The sequence below is a fragment of the Thermobia domestica genome, chromosome 11 (genome assembly GCF_964235325.1).
Source record: "Thermobia domestica chromosome 11, izTheDome1.hap1.1, whole genome shotgun sequence".
Classification (NCBI taxonomy): Eukaryota; Metazoa; Arthropoda; class Insecta; order Zygentoma; family Lepismatidae; genus Thermobia; species Thermobia domestica.
In genome coordinates, this window is record NC_137464.1 from 6,214,484 (window position 1) to 6,234,834 (window position 20,351).

General features: G+C 38.4%; 1 protein-coding gene across 2 annotated transcripts in view; it reads right to left on the minus strand.

Annotated features, from left to right (window-relative positions):
- The window catches only part of LOC145663845 (uncharacterized), a 586,816-nt gene extending 566,977 nt beyond the window's left edge, over window positions 1–19,839 (minus strand). The window contains exon 1 of one of the 2 annotated variants that reach the window (XM_081729963.1): window positions 19,613–19,839. Coding sequence is in view for 1 of the 2 variants with exons in the window: in XM_081729961.1 (XP_081586087.1) it covers window positions 19,300–19,342 (43 nt within the window). In the remaining variant the exon portion in view is untranslated. The other variant, XM_081729961.1, reaches the window with a different exon arrangement.
- Between the last annotated feature and the right edge of the window lie 512 nt (window positions 19,840–20,351).

Here is a 20,351-nt window from a genome sequence, read left to right on the forward strand (position 1 = left end):
TTGTGGTAAACTTGGCTAAGTGATGTATAAAACCAAATGCAAATATTTTTTTCTTATAATTCCATATCCGAGTACGCCTCATTGTGGGTTCACAAACCTTCGAAGTTGCCAGCATGCTATAAGTTTTGTCATTCAGATTAAAGCAAAGCTCCTGAAATGCCCGCCAACCCGCTATACATAGCTCCTTTACTGGTTGCTTTTAACAAGGGTATCAACCTTAACGTCCTAGTGGCAGTATTACACTAATACCGCCCGATGCAGGGTCGTTCTGATGGTTGATTAGTGCCATACTAGAGAGTTTGACAAACATATGTTTCCTGCACTAGTGAGGTCTTTAGTATGACGCTAATCATACGTCAAAGCGACTCTGCATAAGGACCCTATGGGCCTAAATGACGCCTAAAATGTGGAGTAGAAAAATAAAGACAAGTTTTCTGAGTTAGAACGGCAAAACTACACAAAATTTGGGTACTTTTCTAGAGATTGTGGTTTCCGAGATCTCATTGTCGAAAGGAATTTTCCACAAACATATAAACGTAGCATATTAATGTATAGATTGTATTATCTTTCTGGCGTTTATATTATTCAGAACTCTTGGGTAGGCCCTAGTGTACACGGCGTAGTCTCTAAAGCCGCCTCTGATGTAACTTAAGGTTAAAGGAATAGTTAGGGTCAAATGCAAAGATTTACCACAATATTGAGAATATATATATATATATATATATATATATATATATATATATATATATATATATATATATATATATACGATAAATTCAAAATGCTTTGACAGACGTAGTCATAGAAGTACCGTATTTCTGCTTCTCAAAAGCGGTGTTACTTTGTTGGAAGGTTTAGTGTCACTTCTTCTAAACCAGTAGCAAGTACCTAACTAGCACAAGAAGCATTTTTATTTCATTTCTTTTGGATTTATCAGCAACGATGGCTAGGAAAGGAACACGTATTTTAGTTCTAAAGAGTGTATATGAACTTTACGCCGTAATATGGAGCACCCTACCAATATCATACTATTGTATAACGTAAGATTACGTAGGTAGCTGATAACGTCATCTATGTGCCATTAAGATAGGAGTATTCTTAAAACTAAAAGTAGTGCAATGATGATAAGGAGCATATAAAAGTGAGAAAGATCATCGGAATGGAAAAACGGGACAAAATGTAAACGAACAGAACACTGGGACAAAAGTTTTCAAACTGAGATTATAGCGGTAAAAACGTGACGTACGAAATTAAATTAAATCTTTAGGTTCAACATCCCACGACTATGTTCCTCAGGCTAAAGACGATGATTAAGACAAGTGAATGATGATGGAACAATCAGTGGGTGGCATGAAAGTGTGGGAGGAAGTGGGGTACCCATGAGAACCCACGGATTCTCTGTTGTCCACCACAAACTTACTAGGTCGGGGATCGAACCGGGGTCCCCAAGCACCAAAGGTAAGCGCTCTACCACTGAGCCACCGTGCCCCTCCCGTACATAGGGACGTACAGTAGCCCTATGTAGGCATGTGCCTCTTCCGTACCTAGGGACGTACAGTAGCCCTATGTAGTCATGTGCCCCTCCCGTACATAGGGACGTACAGTAGCCCTATGTAGTCACGTGCCCCTCCCTACATAGGGACGTACAATAGCTCTATGTAGCCACGTGCCCCTCACGTACATAGGGACGTACACTTGCCCTATGTAGTCATGTGCCTCTCCCGTACATAGGGACGTACGGTAGCCCTATGTAGGCATGTGCCTCTCCCGTACATAGGGACGTACGGTAGCCCTATGTAGTCATGTGTTCCTCACGTACATAGGGACGTACAGTAGCCCTATGTAGTCACGTGCCCCTCCCGTACATAGGGACGTACAGTAGCCCTATGTAGTCATGTGCCTCCCCCGTACATAGGGACGTACAGTAGCCCTATGTAGTCATGTGCCTCCCCCGTACATAGGGACGTACAGTAGCCCTATGTAGTCATGTGCCTCTCCCGTACATAGGGACGTACAGTAGCCCTATGTAGTCATGTGCCTCTCCCGTACCTAGGGACGTACGGTAGCCCTATGTAGTCATGTGCCTCTCCCGTACCTAGGGACGTACGGTAGCCCTATGTAGGCATGTGCCTCTCCCGTACCTAGGGACGTACGGTAGCCCTATGTAGTCATGTGCCCCTCCCGTACATAGGGACGTACAGTAGCCCTATGTAGGCATGTGCCTCTCCCGTACCTAGGGACGTACAGTAGCCCTATGTAGTCATGTGCCCCTCCCGTACCTAGGGACGTACAGTAGCCCTATGTAGGCATGTGCCTCTCCCGTACCTAGGGACGTACGGTAGCCCTATGTAGTCATGTGCCCCTCCCGTACATAGGGACGTACAGTAGCCCTATGTAGGCATGTGCCTCTTCCGTACCTAGGGACGTACAGTAGCCCTATGTAGTCATGTGCCCCTCCCGTACATAGGGACGTACAGTAGCCCTATGTAGTCACGTGCCCCTCCCTACATAGGGACGTACAATAGCTCTATGTAGCCACGTGCCCCTCACGTACATAGGGACGTACACTTGCCCTATGTAGTCATGTGCCTCTCCCGTACATAGGGACGTACGGTAGCCCTATGTAGGCATGTGCCTCTCCCGTACCTAGGGACGTACGGTAGCCCTATGTAGTCATGTGCCCCTCCCGTACCTAGGGACGTACAGTAGCCCTATGTAGTCATGTGTTCCTCACGTACATAGGGAGGTACACTTGCCCTATGTAGTCATGTGCCTCTCCCGTACATAGGGACGTACAGTAGCCCTATGTAGGCATGTGCCTCTCCCGTACCTAGGGACGTACGGTAGCCCTATGTAGTCACGTGCCCCTCCCGTACATAGGGACGTACAGTAGCCCTATGTAGTCATGTGCCTCTCCCGTACATAGGGACGTACAGTAGCCCTATGTAGGCATGTGCCTCTCCCGTACCTAGGGACGTACAGTAGCCCTATGTAGGCATGTGCCTCTCCCGTACCTAGGGACGTACGGTAGCCCTATGTAGTCATGTGCCCCTCCCGTACATAGGGACGTACAGTAGCCCTATGTAGTCATGTGCCTCTCCCGTACATAGGGACGTACAGTAGCCCTATGTAGTCATGTGCCTCTCCCGTACATAGGGACGTACAGTAGCCCTATGTAGGCATGTGCCTCTCCCGTACCTAGGGACGTACGGTAGCCCTATGTAGTCATGTGCTCCTCCCGTACATAGGGACGTACAGTAGCCCTATGTAGTCACGTGCCCCTCACGTACATAGGGACGTACACTTGCCCTATGTAGTCATGTGCCTCTCCCGTACATAGGGACGTACAGTAGCCCTATGTAGTCATGTGCCTCTCCCGTACATAGGGACGTACAGTAGCCCTATGTAGTCATGTGCCTCTCCCGTACATAAGGACGTACACTTGCCCTATGTAGTCATGTGCCTCTCCCGTACATAGGGACGTACAGTAGCCCTATGTAGTCACGTGCCCTCCCGTACATAGGGACGTACACTTGCCCTATGTAGTCACGTGCCCCTCCCGTACATAGGGACGTACACTTGCCCTATGTAGTCACGTGCCCCTCCCGTACATAGGGACGTACACTTGCCCTATGTATTCATGTGCCTCTCCCGTACATAGGGACGTACAGTAGCCCTATGTAGTCATGTGCCTCTCCCGTACATAGGGACGTACAGTAGCCCTATGTAGTCATGTGCCTCTCCCGTACATAGGGACGTACGGTAGCCCTATGTAGTCATGTGCCTCTCCCGTACATAGGGACGTACAGTAGCCCTATGTAGTCATGTGCCTCTCCCGTACATAGGGACGTACAGTAGCCCTATGTAGGCATGTGCCTCTCCCGTACCTAGGGACGTACGGTAGCCCTATGTAGTCATGTGCCCCTCCCGTACATAGGGACGTACAGTAGCCCTATGTAGTCACGTGCCCCTCACGTACATAGGGACGTACACTTGCCCTATGTAGTCATGTGCCTCTCCCGTACATAGGGACGTACAGTAGCCCTATGTAGTCATGTGCCTCTCCCGTACATAGGGACGTACAGTAGCCCTATGTAGTCATGTGCCTCTCCCGTACATAAGGACGTACACTTGCCCTATGTAGTCATGTGCCTCTCCCGTACATAGGGACGTACAGTAGCCCTATGTAGTCACGTGCCCCTCCCGTACATAGGGACGTACACTTGCCCTATGTAGTCACGTGCCCCTCCCGTACATAGGGACGTACACTTGCCCTATGTAGTCACGTGCCCCTCCCGTACATAGGGACGTACACTTGCCCTATGTATTCATGTGCCCCTCCCGTACATAGGGACGTACGGTAGCCCTATGTAGTAATGCTTCTCAAACCGAAATTTATGAGTAATGTATGCGAATATGTGTATCACAGTTACGTGTATGTTTCACTGTTAGGTACATGTGCATGTGGCGTTGCTGGAGGTATGTATCTTACAGTTTAAAAAAAATGAATATGTGTGTATATATTACTAATATGTGTGTCACTGTTAGTAATATGTGTGTATCATAGTTAGGAATATATGTATGTCTCACAGATACGAGTATATCTATGTCACCGCTAGAAGAAAATAGACAACAATAGATAGAGTCAGCTAGATTACAATGTTTTTTTTTACAAATATAGTTCATCAATAGATAATCTATTTCGATAGAATAAAAGCTATAAAATATTATTGACAAATAACCACATTCTTTCTACTGCTATGAAAACAAATTTGTTTCTATTTTCTCAAAAATAACGCATGAGGATTTATATTGATCCATATAGTTTTATTTAGTTCATCCATCAATTTTTCGCTATATGTTTCATCTTCGGATATCTCCTTTTTTAAATACGTTAATTATATTGTAACAGTTACAAAAACCTTAGCGGGAGATGGATCTATAGTTCTACATGATGGTCGTGGATCAATCAGTCAGTTAGAATTCAAAATGAAATGAACCCACAGTTATGCCCTTTCGACTAAGGGAGACGGATAATTAAGGTAAGTGAATAATGATGGAATAATTGTTGGAATGAAAAAGTAGGAGGAAGCAGGAATAGCCAAGAAAACTCTCGGACACGATGTTGACCACCGCAAACTTACTTGTCTCTAACCAGGGACCTCATACACCAAAAGTAAGCACTCTACCACAAACCATACCGTACTCCCCATAGATAGAATTCAAGTGTACTGTAAGGGGCCGCGGTGGATCAGTGGTAGAGCGTTCACCTCTGGTGCATGGGGTCGCGGGTTCACACCCTGCTCCTGCCAAGTGAACTTTGTAGTGGACAAACACCTTGTATGGGGGTTTTCTCGGGATTCTCCCGCTTCCTCCCACTTTCTTCATTCCACCATTTCATTCATTACTCATCATCACCGTCTCCTTTAGCCTAGCCGGCATAACCATGGGACGTAAAACTCAAAAATTTCATTTCATTTCATTTTCAAGTGTGCTGTGCTTCGAAGACCTCATAAGTAACAAACTTGTCTTCTGGCACATCCGTTACGTCCAATAAAGAAAGAAACCAATCAATTTTCTCTTTCCACAAGCCGGAGATTCAGGGCTTGAATCATATAGCCGAGATACTGACTGAGATTTATCGAACGTTTCGTCTGAGGTCCATCAGGAGAATACTAGAATAATACTTGCAATGCACACTCCATGGACAATTTGAACCAAAATTTCCGTATCATATTTCATTATCGTATACAGTACAGGATGGCCTAAAAGTAGGTATACAGTCCCGTACTGATCAACTCATTACTTTTAATATCATTTCTTATTTTTATCCATCAGGTAGCCTTAGTTTTTTTTATTGTTATTTGTTCTTAATGTATTTTTACTTATATCTTAAGCTCGGAATAGCCGAAGCAAATAAATCCATAAGCTAGAATATTATGCTTGATCAATGCAGGGCTGTATATCTACTTTTGAGCCACTCTCTATATTGCTAGAATTTTTTATGGGTATACGCTTGACCACTTTCAAAATTTTAGCTCATAACCTCCATTAAATCATTGATTCAAAGAATGTATACACTGAATTACACAGAATGTATAAGAATATTAGGCGGAAATAATGTTTTCTTGTCTCGAGGACTCACTACGATAAGTTTGTAGAAATCTTATCTAGTCTCAATTATGGAAGGATTCTCTATTGTCTCGTCTCGATCCTCAAAAAAAAATCTTGTCTCGTCTGGCAAACTTGTGTATTTGACTTTTGGAGGTAGTCTTGTTAGAATTTTGTGCTTAGTAAATAGGAAATTCAAATGCTGTAAAGGGATAACTTTTCGAATGATTAGAATTAATTTTAAAATGGTAATAATATCGTCCAGGTTTTTAAAATCAATGTTCATATTTAAAAAAAGAAAACATAAAATACGATCACATCACATAGTACTATTAGTAGCTGATTTTAACGAGGCAAATTTTAAGAGAGTATATGAACTGCAGATATTGACTAAACTCCTGATCTGTTATAGGTAAAAGCAGCAAGACTCGTAAAATTTTCGACTCGTCTCGAAAATAAGACTAGAATAGCCATGTTTCTCGTCCCGAACTTCAAAATATGTATTTCTCGCCTCGTCCACGAATTTTTTCTTCTTATGGCCAACACTAACTGTACTATGAATATATAATTAAAGCCCCAAAAATAGAGACCTGTAGGCAACGCCACTGATAAACATGTCATGATATCGGAAACAGTCGATTAAATTTGGAATGCTGATCACAAATATGTAGTTCATTCTTTCGATACCCGCTTTTCAGCACCGAGAACGTGTTTTACTTTCTAACATGGATTTCTACTCACCTTATCTCACTACGAATCGAATCGGAGACCACGCGCATAACCACTTGGCTACACCTTTGCAATCTCGAGAGATTCAGCGTGTTACAGATACTACAGCATAAAACAAATGTTAAATTGCGTGTTACTTCGTTGTCACGGAACTACGCAATTTTTAAAACTCAAAATTACTGTTAACCCATTTGAAAGATCCTGCTTGGAAACTAATTCGATTTCGTTCAGAAAGGAAAATTATTGGAGCATTGATTATAGTACATCAGAGAAAGTTAATTTTCCCCGTTTAAACAGAGGACCCATTACCTATCCCACACGCTAACGCGAAAGGTTTGATAACACGAAACTTAGCCTCCCTGCTTACAGCGTTGCAAAGGACAACATAACATGTCGCCTTACGACACGCAAGCATAATAATAATACGGATAAATAAAGTGTATTTATTTATGACTTTTACGCTGCGAAGTTAAGATTCTACAGCCTTCTCCGAGCATTTAACACGAGCATACATTGTTTTCTTTTAAACACCAATATACAAAAAATATTAACAATTATAAAAGAAAATTATTTGAACCACATAAAAAACAATAGTTAAAAACCATAGTTAAATACTACAAAATAGAAAATGAAATAAAATACAAGAGGAAAAACAAAAAAGACGTCTATGTAGGAAGACTAGGAAGTCTATGAAGGACGTCTATCTATACATTCAAAGTTAACATGAGCGTAATAGCGTTCACAGCAAGTAATATTCTTGTAGGTCTTTTCAATAGTCTCATATTGTAGTACGGTAAATGCACACAATACTCTATAGTAAATTTATATCTAACTTTGATCTTAAGCACTTAACTACTAAATTTTTCTAACAGCACAAAGTCATTCTAATAATAATAATAATAATAATAATAATAATAATAATAATAATAATAATAATAATAATAATAATAATAATAATAATAATAATAATAATAATAATAATAAGCTGAATCTGCGCTATTTACACGGCGCACAGTTCTAATGTGACCGTGAATCTCCTTCCGACTTCTCACTATATCTATGAAAGTCCCTTTACGAACACGAGTAAAGGACAGAAAGAATCTCAAAGGGAGTGAATTTCTACACACAAACATATAAATGTAGTACTTTAATATATAGAATGTTCGGAGGAGTTTGTGGCAAACGTGAATAAGTGATAGATGATACCAAATGCAAATATTTTTTCTTATAATTCCATATCCGAGTACTTTTGTGAATCAGATCAAAGCTAAGCGCCTCATCTACTGGTTGCCTTTCACAAGGATATAAACCGATATGAAATAATGGGGTCAAAATGACGCCTAAAATGTGGAATAGAAAAATAAAGACAAGTTTTTAAAAACAATGAATAAGAACTGGTAAATCTATATAAAATTTGGAATCAGCCAGAGAAAACGGCACATTTCTAGCACTTGTGGTTTTCGAGATCTCATTGTCGAAAGGTTTGGCCACAAACATATAAACTTTTCTAACATTTTAACATATAGACTAGGTGAACCTGCGCTCTCTACACAGCGCATCATTCGCATATGAGCATAAATCTCCTTCTCATTCCTCACAACATATGTACACGTCCCTTTACAGACACAAGTAAAAGACGTCTTGATTTTAAAAAATCCGCAAGGGGTATCATAAAGGGGAGATTTTTCGATTATTTTTTCTCAATATCTCGCATCGTATGCAAGATTTGAGCTTACTTCCGGTTGGAGTTTTTAATTCATGTATGACTAGTGTTTTCTTTCTTCTTGCATGCAGTATGTAATAAGCAAATACGTTACATATACAATATTTTATAATGTCAGTTATATATGGTGTTCATTGGGTAAAACACTCAAAAATAAAGATTTATCTTAGACTCGAGAAATGGTTATCCTTCCTTTTTCATTATTATTTGGCCATGTAACAAACGCCTGAGACATATACAACCCCAATATACAACAGTGTGGTGTTGGAATGTATAACGCATAGGATATGATACTTTTTTTTTTTAAATTTCAACGCTTTCAGTGTACCCTATAAAATGTAATAAAGAAATAATGGCCATGTTTTTTTTAAAATATTCAATTAGAACTGGACAATCTACGCAAAATTTCCAATCGATCAGTGAAAACGTCATCTTTCTAGAGCCTATAGTTTCCGAGATCTCATTGTTGAAAGGATTAACCACAATCATATAAACGTCCTCAACATATAGTTTAAAAGAACTCGGAATTGGAAGCACAATTCACATACATTGATTTTAGAGAAGGCTTATTAAAATAGAAACGCTTTGAACAATAATTTTTATCATAAACTTTATGAAAAAGATATAGTTAACTAATCTAGACTATTTAAAGTACAAATACTTAAAATGTTTGTCTGTGTTAAACGTGAAATCACACATAACCGTAAATGAAAGATTTGAAAGCTAAGGTTATAGGTTGGAGCTCAGGCGCTTTTATTTGCTGTTGCAGCATTTTAATAGATAATAATAATAATAATAATAATAATAATAATAATAATAATAATAATAATAATAATAATAATAATAATAATAATAATAATAAACATCATCATAAGCGGAAAAAAGTTATATGTAAAAACTGGCATTTTTGTATTTTTTAAAGTTGAAGTTCAGTTCAACAGTAGATTTAGTCCTCGTAACTTCGGCGACGAAAAGAAGCGTCAAACGTCGGTTAATCCTAAGTTCATCTCCACAGTGAAATTAGATGAACGGTCAGCAAGTTGCTTTGGAATAGAAAGGTCACAGGTTTGAATCCAAGCTCATTTATGTAAAGTAAGTATATGAATTAAAGGCACTAAAACTCACTAACCAACTCTATGGCTCATAGAACCCGAAAGTTCAATTCCGCGTTCACAGAAGCTCTCCGCTGACTTCTATCTTTAGCCAACTGGATCCAGTTTCTACTTTGTATTCCTATTTCTGAAAGACCCATCTTAATATTGTTCTCCCATTTGCGCCTATTTCTTTCTAATAGTCGTTTTTCGATTGGACTTCCATTTAAAACTGAAAGCTTTCCTACTTTTTTCTATTCTGGCTACATGACCTGTCCACCTGAACCTCCTAGACTTGATGACACTATAAATGTTTGGTAAATGGTATAAATTATGTAGTTCCTCGTTATGAATTTTCCGCCATTCCGCATTCCCGTTCTTCTTGGGTACAAATATTCGTCTCAAAATTTTATCCTCAAATACTTTCAGTCTATGTTCTTCCCTCAGAGTAAGGGACCATGTTTCACAACCATACAGAACAACAGGCATGATTATCCTTTTATATGGGGGCGCGGTGGCTCAGTGGTAGAGCGTTCACCTCTGGTGCTTGGGGTCCCGGGTTCGATCCCAGCCCCCGCCAAGTGAACTTTGTGGTGGACAAGCACCGTGCTCGTGGGGTTTCTCGGGGTTCTCCCGTTTCCTCCCACTTTCTTCATTCCACCATTTCACTCATATCTCATTATCACCGTCTCCTTTAGCCTAACCGGCATAACCGTGGGACGTAAAACTTAAAGATTTCATTTCATTTTTTTTCCTTTTATATATTTTAAGCTTCAAATTCTTTGACAGAATTTCCAACGACAGACACTTCTGTGTCGAATTGTTTGCTCATGCTGTGTTTAGAATTGTGAAAAAAAATTAAAATGGATGTTGCCAACTACTTTACGTAGAAAAGTTCGTCTTCTACGTATATATATATATTGTATAGTGGACGCTCCTAGCTTGAAGTATGGAATGAAGTTAAATTTTTCGTTTCACGTCCAATAGTTATGTCCTGTAGTTTAAGAAGACGATTTTTTTTAATGAAAGTGAAAGGCAGTGATAAGAATTAATGGAATAAAAATGTGGGACGAAATTGGAGAACTTCGACAAAACACACAGATACGATGTTTATCACAAACTCACTAGTTTTGGATCGAACCAGTGACCCCTTGCACCAGAGATGAGGTCTCGACCACTGAACCATCGTGGCTTAGTAATAATATAGATTTACACTGAAATAAATCTGACGCTGGTAACTTGGCGAAGCAGAACCCATACATGGAAATCAGAGAAAAACCCTAGACTTTATTTATAATTGTTCACATATTTTTTTCATTTATTAGAGATTTATGTAGAGAACAAATCAGGTAGTCGAGACAAACACAAAATATCATAAGACAAGAGAACAACCAACACAGAATAAACAGAAAGCATAACTTTTTATGTTGCTCACTAAACTATGGTTAACCAATGAAGAAGCAAGGAAAGAAAACGTTTGTAAATATTAACTGACCTTAGCACATGATAGGTCTCAAATCAATAAATTGATAACTACAAGGTCTTCTAAACTGTGAGTCAAGGCTTATTGATAGAAATAGAAAAAATAATTATTGCGTTGTAATAGTCATACAATTCTTTCACTACATTCTTCTTTCTTCTCCCTGGACAGAACTGGTGAGTATGAGGAAAGCTCTGAACAGTGTCGAGATGTAATAAAAATTGCATGATCACATGTTTTCATTGTATGTATATGTCTTAGCTTAATTAAGCTTACACAAAAGCAAGGCAGGATATATATTGTATCGATATTCAACGTTTATTCAATATAAAACATACCATATTGTAATCATGTGTATATGGCTCACTAGCCTGTTGTTGTGTATGGTTGCAAAACATGGTCTCTTACTCTTGAGAGAAAAACGTAGACTGAAATTATTTAAGAACAAGATCCTGGGACGAATATTCAGAGCAAAGAGGAACGGGAATGCTGAATGGTGGAAACTTCATAACAAAGAACTACATAATTTATACCGGTTACCAAACATTGTTAGGACCATCAAATCTAAAAGGCTTAGGTGGACAGGTCATGTAACCAAAATGGAAGAAAATAATAATGCTTTCAAAGTCTTAGCTGGACATCCAATCGGAAAACGACCATTAGAAAGACCTAGGTGCAGATGACAGGAAAATATTAAGATGGATCTCGCAGAAATAGGAATACAAGATCCAGTTAGCTAAGGATAGAAGTCAATGGAGAGCTTTTCTAAACGCGGCATTGAACCTCCGGGTTCCATAGGCCATAGAGTTAGTTTGGTTAGTTAGTCCCCAATACCTTACAATTACAACAGAAGCATTCTCAACACATCTCAGAACTGTTTTTGTGACATTACGGAAAAAAAAATTAACACAGATGGTTTCGAGTTTAAGGTTTATTTTCACCATGTGGACCTTAGATTAACGTGCGAACAAACCACATGAGTTTCACCGAAAATCGAGCCCGGGTTAACCACATCGAAGATCTGTACGCCAACCGTATAGCCTCAAAGCGCTTCGAATTTAGTATATTGTTCTGTCTGGGGATCAAAATAGTGCATACAGCCAATAACCAACCTGATCGATGCGCAACCAACTATATATCGGTATTAATCTGTCTTATGTTGCTTAAATTTTATATGGCCTGATCGTGCTCTCTGACGGACACAGCCTATCCATCATGTTCCTAAAATTATTCAAGGTGGTTCTAAGATATTACAAAGTTCTGAATTAAACTTGAGTGAAAATTGAATATTTGATTCCGAAACAATTACTGTGTGTAAAACCAAGCATGATACCCAAGCAATTCATGAGACATTTAGATGCATTAAAATGTACTCACAAGTTTTTAAATGTGTCAAATTATGTATTTAAGAATATATTTATAAATATATTGTAAATAGTGTTCTGTAGGTTTGTAAATACATAGTTGATGCATTGCTTTTGTATCTATTTCAAATTCAGTTTCCATTTAGCTGACTGGTTAGTGAATGTGTCCTTGCTGACGTAGAGTGGGGTCCGATTCTCGGTGATTGTTGTAGCATTTTAGTGATGAGTACACATCTGTCAGTCAATTGTGGATATACTTAAATTACGAAGTAGAGAACTCTGTTCAAAAGGCAAACAGAAAGAAAGAAACAAAAAATAAAAAAGAAATGATAAGATTAAAAGAGATTCATTACTATTGAATCTCCCAGTTAAACCCGATACAGCAAACTGACAACATGCCTTTATACACTCCCTAATAGCAGAGACAACTTGCAAATCGCTTGCTCTAAGCTTGCATTGGAAGTCGGCAAGCTTACATCCGGCTTGATTGGAAAGCTCTGCAAGCATGCCGCAAGCTGGGTTTCAGTAGCGAAGTTATATCGACGCAACGTTCAATGTTCCATTCAAGCTTGACGCAAGCGTTTTAAGCTGGAGGCTAATCAATAGCCAATCAACGGCCAATGATGCTATGACGCTCTGCGAAGAATCTAAAGCATCGCTTGCAAGTACAACGAAAAGTAGATTAAATGAAAGCATGCGTTTCGAGTGCAAGCGTAGAAAGCCAAGAGTCAAGCGCACACCAACTGCCCGAAAACTTTTTTGCTACTTGGGCTGTATAAGTCTTTGGCGCATGAGACCCGGGTTTGATTTCCGCCGAGAGTTCAGGTGGTTCGGATCCTGTCTTAAGTTATAAGAACACGTTTCGTGTACCTTCGGTGCTGACAGAACCGCTACACCCCGATCTCTTCACTATCACTTCCTTTATAAGTTATAGCAGTCCGAAGGAGTTTAGTTAGTATGGTGTATAAAATCTAAATGTTTCATTTTGATGCATTTCGTAGCTTCTGCGAAGATAAGCGCATCAGTGCCTAACATGATTTATAGATGTTTGTGCATTAAATTCCAATTAGTGCATTTCTGTTGAGCAAATAGCAAAGATTTTATTTTTTTAAATTCATGAAAGCGTATTAATTGGATGTGGGTTGCGATTTTACACGGAAGAACAAAGATCGTTTTCAGGAAAATATTTCGTGAGAAAATAGATGATTACATGGATAAATAAATAAAGTTTCACAAAATTAGAAACTTTTGGATTATGTACTCCTTATCGAACATCATATGGATAATAAGTAGTTTCAATGGGCGGAATACGTTCCATTCTCCTCAGGAAAAAATTTACAAGGGGCATGGGCAAACCTTTTGGAAAGAAACGTTTCGGTGAACTGTTTGATTGAGTATTGGCAGCAACGAAGCTATGTGAACAAGAGCAACCTCTTAAAGTAAGAATTCGAACCACTACTTGAGTTTGAAACCCAGGAAAGTACCTTTACCAGGAATTGAACCGGTGAGCATACGCACAGAAAGCACTAGTATTAGCCATTTGGCCACGAAGAACACAGCATTGGGTAAAACATGCATTTGATTTTGAGTTTAGCATCCCTTTCAGCAGCGAGGCTATAATTTTAACGTGGGATCCGAATCACATGGCCTTCCGCCGGGAATCTAACCCGGGTCTCCCACGCGAAAGACACATATGCTAACCGCTTAACCACGAGAGAGCTCCGGATGGAATATGAAGATGGAAGGATTATATAAATGAAAGTTTCACGGTAACTACAACAATTCTGAGGCAATTTTGTCACAGTTTCTTTCTTTTTTTCTTTTATTTTCTTTCCTTTTCTTTCTTTCTTTCTTTCTTTTCTTTTCTTTTTTTTTTTTTTGTAGTCCTTGTCAATTTAAAAGATATGAAGTAGAGAAGGGAACATTTTATTAACGTAGGCTCTAAACTTAAATCCGGTGCAGTAGCTAGATCCACTAGCCATCATGCAAGATGGACTCTTACAGGATACCTTCTCCACCACATTATTCGTCTCTAAGAAAACTTACAGGACCACGCCACGGCAGGCTTGTCACATAACATAATTATGATCTTTTGCTTCTGCGGTGATAAACCTTTGAATAAGTTACACTGTCACATAAATTGTTCGGCACTCTCAATTGTCATTGCTGTCTGAACACCAACAGATTTAGCACCCTTATTGTGCAGGTCTATTTTAAGCCTGCCGCAAGAAAAAAAAAAAATACGAATGAACGTGCCACTTGGAATAAACGTACCGCTCGTGCTTAAGGAGTTATATTTAATAAACAACTGGGAAGCCCGGTAGCTCAGTGGTAGCCTTTGGCGCCTAGGGCTTCTGATTCGATCCCGTGCCAAGTAAGGTATGATGGACAATATTGTATCCGTGTGATTTCTCTGAATACTCCCGTTCCCACCCCATCCGTAATCCACCAATTCTTCCCTTATCATTCATTCCCTTAGCCAGAAGGGCATCATCGTGGGACATTAAACTCACAAATTTCATTTGCATTCCTTAGTTTAGTTTTACTTTTGAGTTCCACAAAAAAAGTGCTACCCTTGTTGCAGTGATTTTCCTAATATTCGCGCTTAATCGTGCCCTTAAACTTAGCTAAGGAAGCGCGGTAGCTCAGCGGTAGAGCCCTCATCTCTGGTGCATATAGGGATCCTGTTTCGATCCCAAAATATTTAAGCAACCTGTACCAGCAAAACAAAAACAGTAGTAATTACAAAGAAACCGCAAAAAATTTCACATCCACAAAGATTCGCTCATTAGCCATATTGTGTACTGTAATTTTTGTTTGTGTCATAAATAAATGCTTGATGAGGGTAGATTTCAGTTTCAGTTTTATCTTCATAGATGGCATGATTGTGGTACAACATCAATCAATTTTCAGGTTACAGAAAAAACGTACGTATTCTTTATTTTCTTGTAAAGTGCGCATGGGAGCTTACAGTCACCTGTATCATTTTGCTGACCTCAACGAAAACTATCGATTGACCAGTAAGTATTAGCAAAACATTGTATTACGGTGAAAGATATTCTTTTCTGTTAAACCAGGGGAAGCCCGTGAGGGGGTAATTCTCCCTCCTCCTTACATGTTTTTTTAAATAACTTATATACTAATACACTAAGAAAAAGCATGAACATCTTACGTCGATCGATATTCTTGACCCCCTGTCAAAATCTAAAATGATACTAAAATGTTAAACCTTTATGATACAGTAGAATTTTTAGCAAAAAATAAACAAATCTATTAAAATGTGGAGTTTATATATGTGTGGCCAATCCTTTCGACAATGAGATCTCGAAAACCACAAGTGCTGGAAACGTGCCGTTTTCACTCGTCGATTTACAGTTTTCTGTAGATTGTTCAGTTCTAATTAAAATTTTCAAAAAAACTTTTCTTTATTTTCTATTTCACATTTTAGGCGTCGCTTTTACCCTATTAATTTAATACTTACTGAACCTGCCCTCTCTACACAACTCATCATTCACATATGAGCATTTATCTCCTTGTCATTCTTCACAACATTTGTACACAGTGGCGTATTTAGGGGGGCTTCCGGGCTTAAGCCTCCTCCGGAAATCTTACTTACTATAGTAAAGTATATGAAATATCTTGCAGAATTTTCACATTTTCAGGCAAAGCCCCCCGAAACAAAATCGTAAATACGCCACTGTCTGTACATATTCCTTTATAGACACAAGTGAAAGACGTCTTGTTAAAAATAGGCAAGGATTATTTTAAAGGAGAGATTTTTTTCGATTATCTTTTCAATATCTCGCACCGTTTGCAAGATTGAGCTTACTTCAGTTGGAGTTTCTAATTCATGTATGATCAGTGTTTTCTTACTTCTTGTACTCAGTATGTAATAAGCAAATACATAACATACACAATTAATTATAATGTCAGTGATATATGGTGTTCATTGGGCAAAACACTCAAAAAATAAAGATTTATCTTAAGACTCGAGAAATGGTTATCCTTCCTTTTTCACTATTATTTGGCCATGGAACAAACGCCTGAGACATATACAACCCCAATATACAACATTGTGCTGTTGGAATGTATTACACATAAGATATGATGCATTGTTTTTGTTTTAAATTTCAACGCTTCCAGCGTACCCTTAAAAAATGTAATAAATAAATAATGGCCATGTTTTTTAAAAAATATTCAATTAGAATTGGACAATCTACGCAAAATTTCCAATCGATCAGTGAAAACGTCATCTTTCTAGAGCCTGTAGTTTCCGAGATCTCATTGTCGAAAGGAAGGCCACAAACATATAAACATAGTTTAAAAGAACTCGGAAGATGGAAGCACAACTCACATGCATTGATTTTAGAGAAGGCATATTAAAATACAAAGGCTTTGAACAATAATTTTATATCATAAACTTTATGAAAAAGATATAGTTAACTAATTTAGACTATTTAAAGTACAAATTCTTAAAATGTTTGTCTCTGTTAAACGTGAAATCACTCACACATAACCTTAAATGAAAGATTTGAAAGCTAAAGTTATAAGTTGGAGCTCAGGCGCTTTTAATTGCTATTGTACCATTTTAATAGATTGATTACCACGAGGATGCTAAGGTTAATGCCCTTGTGAAAGGCAACCAGTAAAGAAGCAATGTATAGCGGGTTGAAGGACATTTCAGGCGCTTTGCTTTAATCTGAATGACAAAACCTATTGCAAGCTAGCAACTTCGAAGGCTTGTGGACCCACAATGAGGTGTCCTTGGATATGGAATTATAAGAAAATATATTTGCATTTGGTATCATCTGTTACTTATCCAAGTTTGCCATAAACTCCCCTCCAACATTCTATATAGATGATTATTAAAATACCATATTTATATATTTGTCTATAGCAATCCACTCCCTTTGAGAGTCTTCCTGTCCGTAAAGGAACTTACACAGATAGAGTGGAAACTGGGAAGGAGATTCAGATTCATAGTAAAAGCGTGCGCTGTATAAATAGCGCACGTTCAAGTAGTATAACCTACATGAAAATGAAAGTGACTATATTTGTGACTTGATAACTCTTGAACCACCCAACCGAACTCAATCAAATTTTCAACATAGATGAGGTTCAGGTCTGGGATTTTTTTTTTTTTTTTTTTCATTATTTCACATTGACGATGCAACTTAGGGCAAAGGGAGAAATCTAAAATGACTTATATTAGTGCCGAATCCATAGTTTTCGGGGTCGCCGAAAGGAACAGTAACACTTCTGATGCCGTTTAAATCCAAATTTAGCCGCTGTACTTGCGGGAGGAAGAGGGGAAGATATAGCCTATATATAAAATTGGTCGAAAGTATCCGATATCAGAGAGCGCTTCACTAATATTATAAAATGACTGACTAACGGAACATATAACTATTTTTGCTTATTTTAACCCAGTGAAGCGGGTAATTGACGTATAGGATAAAATAAATAGTATAGGATAAAATAAATAGTATAGGATAAAATAAATAGTATAGGATAAAATAAATAGTATGTGATAAAATAAATAGTATAGGATAAAATAAATAGTATAGGATAAAATAAATAGTATAGGATAAAATAAATAGTATGGGATAAAATAAATAGTATAGGATAAAATAAATAGTATAGGATAAAATAAATAAATTCAAAATCGATAATAATCCAACAATATTGTTATCATTTAACTAAAATGACTCTAAAGAAGTATATCAATCCATGGGTCTCATCTAGCTGAACAAAATGACGTGATTGTGTTTAAATTCACATGCGTAGTTTTTGAGAAAATTAAACAAAAACTATTGTTATAACATTAAAAACTGTATCTGCGTTGCAAATTTGGTTCACATAATAGAGTCTTGAATGTGTGATTTATTTACAGTATCCTACCTATATTTAATATATCCACTGTCAACTATCAGATTCTGTTTTTGTTTCTTTACTTCTAAGGGTAACATATATACTCAGATTCGTAGTTATGTATTTTTACGGGGGGTCTAGGGGGAAGCCCCCCTAAAGTTTTGCTAGCCCCCTAAAAGTTTCACAGTAGGCTTGCAAAAGAACTATAATATGGTGATGAACTATCATATGGTTGGATTGGGCCCCCCTTACTTCAGCCCACCCCCCTAAGTTTCGGGGCTGACTACGGGCCTGCTTGGGACCAAACAAAAATTTCAGCTCCTTTTTTGTTTATATTGCGGAATGTGTAAGCAAAAACAACACCAAAAAATTGACAAAACATAATTGTGTCTCCAAATTACAAAACTACTAACCATTAGTCTGCAGTTAATCAGGTAGGTATGGGAGGGCCGGGTTTGATTCCCCGCGGCAGCTGTGGTTCGAATTCCACGTTAAGCTTCAGACCAACGTCTCATATAGCCTCGCTGCTAAACAGAACGTAAACTGAAATCTAAAAATTTGAACAGCCTTATTTTTTCCCGCCAACTATAGTTCAATCTTGATATTCAATATGCGTCCCTGGATATTTGCCGCCCTAGGGTTTGGGGCCCTGTGGTCCGTGCATAACTACGGATCTGCACATACCAGTGGCGGATCTAGAAACTGGGAAGGCCAGCCAGAACCCAGACTATGATAAGTATATCATGAGTTTACTATAAATTTTGAAAAACATATAAATAATAGCTTAAATTATTTTCGTTATTCAAAAAAATGGGGGGGCCTAGGCCCCCGGTCCCGGGTTAGATCTATCACTGGTACACACTCCTGCAATGATTCTTACACTGCTTGTAAACTTGTCACAATTTAAAAGGCTAATATTACAGAACTTACCTATGACTGGGATACTTTCCTCTTTTGTACACATTCCGCCCATATGAGAAACTAATTGAAAATCGGCCTTGTAGTCTTTAGAACCGGAAATAACACAATTTCTTACATCATTTTACATGTTTTTTACAGTTTTCCGGAACACTGTATACATCAATTTCCACACTCAGGCATGATTTAGCAAAAACTAATAACTATTAAATCAATCACATTAAAACTACACAAACTTCCAACAAGTATATTTGTTGAAACATGACAGGAAAAGCTAAAGAATTTTCTTTTTGTTGTTGGTTAGAAAATCAATGTTATTCTGTACCTTTGGCAATTGTTAGCGAGCTGTTCACGTGTTCCACATTCCGGGTGATTTTATCGCGTGGCGCTCACAACGCATGACAGGATTGTGACGTGCGCTCTCTTAAATAATTTACTCTTTGTTCTCTTTCTCTTCATTTCTCCCTCTTTCCTGTTTTACTTATTTCTTTCTTTCTCCTTTTCTTTCTTTTCCTTCTCAATGTTTCCCGTCATTCCCCGGTCGTTCATCAATTACCTGTTGCCAACGAGACTAGTAAACACTTACATTTGTCGTGTTTCATAACAGATGGCAGTGCAGTAGGAGTAAAATAGTTGAGCATCTACAGCGAGATGAACCAATAGTGAATTCTCAATTAGAAGCTCTTTTCAAGAAGTTTTTCTTTCTTTTTTCTTTTTCTTTTTTCTTTCTTTTTTTAAACTAAAATTCCTTTATACATAAAATTTACCCCCTCTGTACGCCCGGGAGACAAGAAAAAAATTGTTACGGTACGTTGTTTGAGAGCAAAAAGAAAACTAAAGAACGGCCTACTTGATGGATCACCATTAATTTTAGTCAATTGAGTTGAATTGAGTTGAGTTGGAGTTTAACGTCCCTTTCAGCAGCGAGGCTGTATGAGAGAGGACCTACTGATTAATGCGCAATCCGAACCACATTGAGCTCCCGTCCGAAATCAAACATGGATCTTCCACTAGTTTTGATCAGCATGTTTGTTGATGGAAGAGATTCATACTCGGAAATGGTA